This window comes from Galeopterus variegatus, unplaced genomic scaffold, assembly GCF_000696425.1.
Source record: "Galeopterus variegatus unplaced genomic scaffold, G_variegatus-3.0.2 Scaffold7397, whole genome shotgun sequence".
Taxonomy (NCBI): domain Eukaryota; kingdom Metazoa; phylum Chordata; class Mammalia; order Dermoptera; family Cynocephalidae; genus Galeopterus; species Galeopterus variegatus.
The window spans coordinates 59,200-62,304 of NW_007733508.1; the positions used below are offsets into that span (position 1 = coordinate 59,200).

At 36.8% G+C, this 3,105-nt stretch overlaps 1 protein-coding gene across 1 annotated transcript in view; it reads left to right on the forward strand.

Annotated features, from left to right (window-relative positions):
- Positions 1-3,105, forward strand: part of CEP135 (centrosomal protein 135kDa) — a gene marked incomplete at its 5' end in the record, with an annotated part of 63,205 nt that overhangs the window by 14,220 nt on the left and 45,880 nt on the right. The window contains 1 exon segment of the mRNA XM_008591910.1: positions 171-236. Coding sequence (XP_008590132.1) covers positions 171-236 — 66 coding nt within the window.

The following is a 3,105-nucleotide window of genomic DNA, read 5'->3' on the forward strand; positions in this document are numbered from 1 at the left end:
AATTTTACCTCCATTGAAATAGAGTATTAGGGCTAAAGCTGCAGATCTCACTGGTGAGAGGGAACTTGGAGTACTCAAAATTTTACTTGGTCTTATTTGTATTGTGACTTAGAGATAAGTATTCTTAAACTTTTAATTAGGTGTTTACCTAATAGGCTTTTTATCCCTAGAAAGAGATTAAAAGAAAGCTCTCTGAAATGCGGAATCTTGAAGATACAATGGCAAAACTTCAACTGGTAAGTTAATGTCTTTTTGAATTGCCAGCATTTTCAGTAAGAAAATTTTTATGCTTTATTTTACATATATATTTTGTATTGTGATACAATTTGCATATCATAATGTGTTGCTTTGCCTCCCGTGAATTTGTCGCCCCTTTTCCCCTGGGTGATGGAACCGCCAAAGATTACTCAAAGCCCCCATCTCTTCTGAGCAGTGAGAAGCCCCAAAAAGGAGTTAATCTCCCGGAACCCTCAAGATAGAGGCATTCCTTCCATTTGGGAAATTAACCACAAATTGGGGTTCTCTTCCCGCATTTATTCTCCAGACCAGGAAGTTACAGCAGGAAGAGAGCATAGGTGGGGTTTTTGCTAAGTATAGTTCAACAAGTTTAACAATAGAAGCTGGTAACATTCAGTAAGTCAAGCAAGGTGACCTTCTATAATGCAATTTTCAAGAAGTTAAGCTGATCCACCAACAAAAGCTTGATCTTAGCAAGCATTCTCTTCTTACAGCAGTTTCCCAGTATCTTTACATATTAATCAGTAACCTGTCTGTCCTTTGAGCCAGCAACCTTGCTGTGTTACAGTTCTTTATCTTACAACAGAGACTATATCCTGGGGAAAATTTCCTGTCCTTTGCAAGGTCAATATTTGAAACTGCAAGGCTTTGGAAAACCAGGCCCTGTGAAGTACATTTGCTTTATGCATACTCCACAATAATATTCACTCTTTTAAGTGTACAATTCAGTAGTGTTAGTATAGTCACAGAGTTGTCCAACTATCACTACTATCTAATTGCAGAAGATTTTCATCACTCCAGAAAGAAACCTTGTACCCATTAGCTGTCACTTCCCATTCCTCTCTGCTCATCTCCTGACAACCACTAATTTTTCTGTTTCTATAGATTTGTCTGTTCTGGCCATTCCATATAAATATAATATGTTGCCTTTTGTGTCTGGCTTCTTTCACTTGGCATAAGGTTTTCAAGGTTCATGTATGTTGTAACATATCTTCTTCATTCTTTTTCATGGCTGAATAACATTCCACTGAATGGATATACTATTTTGTATTTTTATAATACTTTAATGTCATATGTAGTAGGTGGCAAGTGAAATTTGCTTTTTTTTGTTTGTTTATTTTTTTAAAGATGACCAGTAAGGGGGTCTTAACCCCTGACTTGGTGTTGTCAGCACCACACTCTCCCAAGAGAGCCACAGCCCAGCCCTTGGAAAGTGAAATTTGAATTTGGAAATCCAGTTAGGAATTTAAATACCTTATGATTTACCACTTTTCTAATATTAAAACCAGAAATTGATAATTACTTGATATATTTGTTGACTTATTAAAAGCACATCAGTCCTCATTTAATAGCTTTGGTAATAAAAAAAAAATCCTACATCTCTTGGGTGGCCATCCAGTTTCTAACTGTTAGAAAGACATTCTTTCTGCTGTTTCCAGACTGTAGGAGTATATGCTATATCTAGACTTCTGCTGAGATGATTACTATTTTTCTCATTTGCAAACTACAAGAACAAGCAGTATGACTAGAAAAATGCGTTAGCCTGTTAAATTGGAAGAGTTTTCTCTAAGATTGGAAACCACTAATAGTACTAATTTCCAAGTTTTCTCAATATGTGTACTCTTTATACAGTCTAGCTGCAATGTTCTGGTGGCATAAGTCAATTAAAAAGGAAGCCATTATGATACACTGGTTGAAAGAAAGTGAGCCTAGATGCTGGGTACCATTCAAGCTTTATTAAAGGAAGAAAATCTGCTGGGCTGTGCTCAAAGTAGCAGGCAGCCCTGAAAAGGGGACAGCACCAGGTGTGGGGGTGGTAGAGCTTATATAGTGCACCAAGGGCTGGCTGATACCATCAAGGAGGGTCATTATGCTAATGTGGATTGGGGTGGAGAACCGGGTCCTTGCAGAAGCAAAAGCATTTCTGTTTAAGTCAAGAGGATTCCTGTAAAGGTGGGGGAGGGCGGCATTTTGTACTTGGGCTTGTCTAAAGTGACGCTGGTTATGTTGCAGATCTCTTACTGGTACATAGCAGGTGCTCAAATATTTGTTGAGTTTTGTATTCACACTATGAACAGCTTCTCACCATGGCTTCCTTTTTTATACATTTTAGCAGGTATTCAGTTCAACATTGAATAATTGAAAAAATCTAAATTAGCTAAACCTGCTAAATGTCCACTCTTGAGTCTTACAGATATTGTAAAATTCTCCCATGGGGTCAACATATATAAAATAATTGTTTTGATGTTTTCATTAAAATGTAAGCTCCACAAGGGCAAGGGATTTTTGCTGTTTGTGCACTGCTGTTTTTATGCATACTATAAATATTGAATGTGATTCCTAATGCCTGTCTCAGAACTGTGACCAAGTTTTAGTAGTTTTGGCTGACAATAAGATGTTTCTGTTGTTACTTCCTGATCTTTCTTATCTTTTCCATTAGTGCTGTATTTTATGTATTTTTTTACACAATAATAATGATATTGATAGCTAACATTTATTAATTCCTTACCATGGTAGACATGCTGGACCTGTGCGTGTGCTTCACATCCATAGATTCATCCTTACCAGCAAATCCTCAGTGTCCTGGTATTATTATCCCTATAGTGCAGATGAGGCTGAGAGAATGACCAATGTAGTTGCGGATATATGCAGCAGTGTTAGAACACTATCTCTTACTACTGCCCTCTTTTTAAAAAAAAATTTTTTTTTTCTTTTTTCTTGATGGCTGGCCAGTATGGGGATCCATACCCTGACCTTGGTATTATAACACCATGCTCTAACCAGTTGAGCTAACCAGCTAGCCCCCTAAATATAAAAATGCTTTAAAATTTTTTATTACAGAAGTACATATTTATTTAGAAAAAAAAA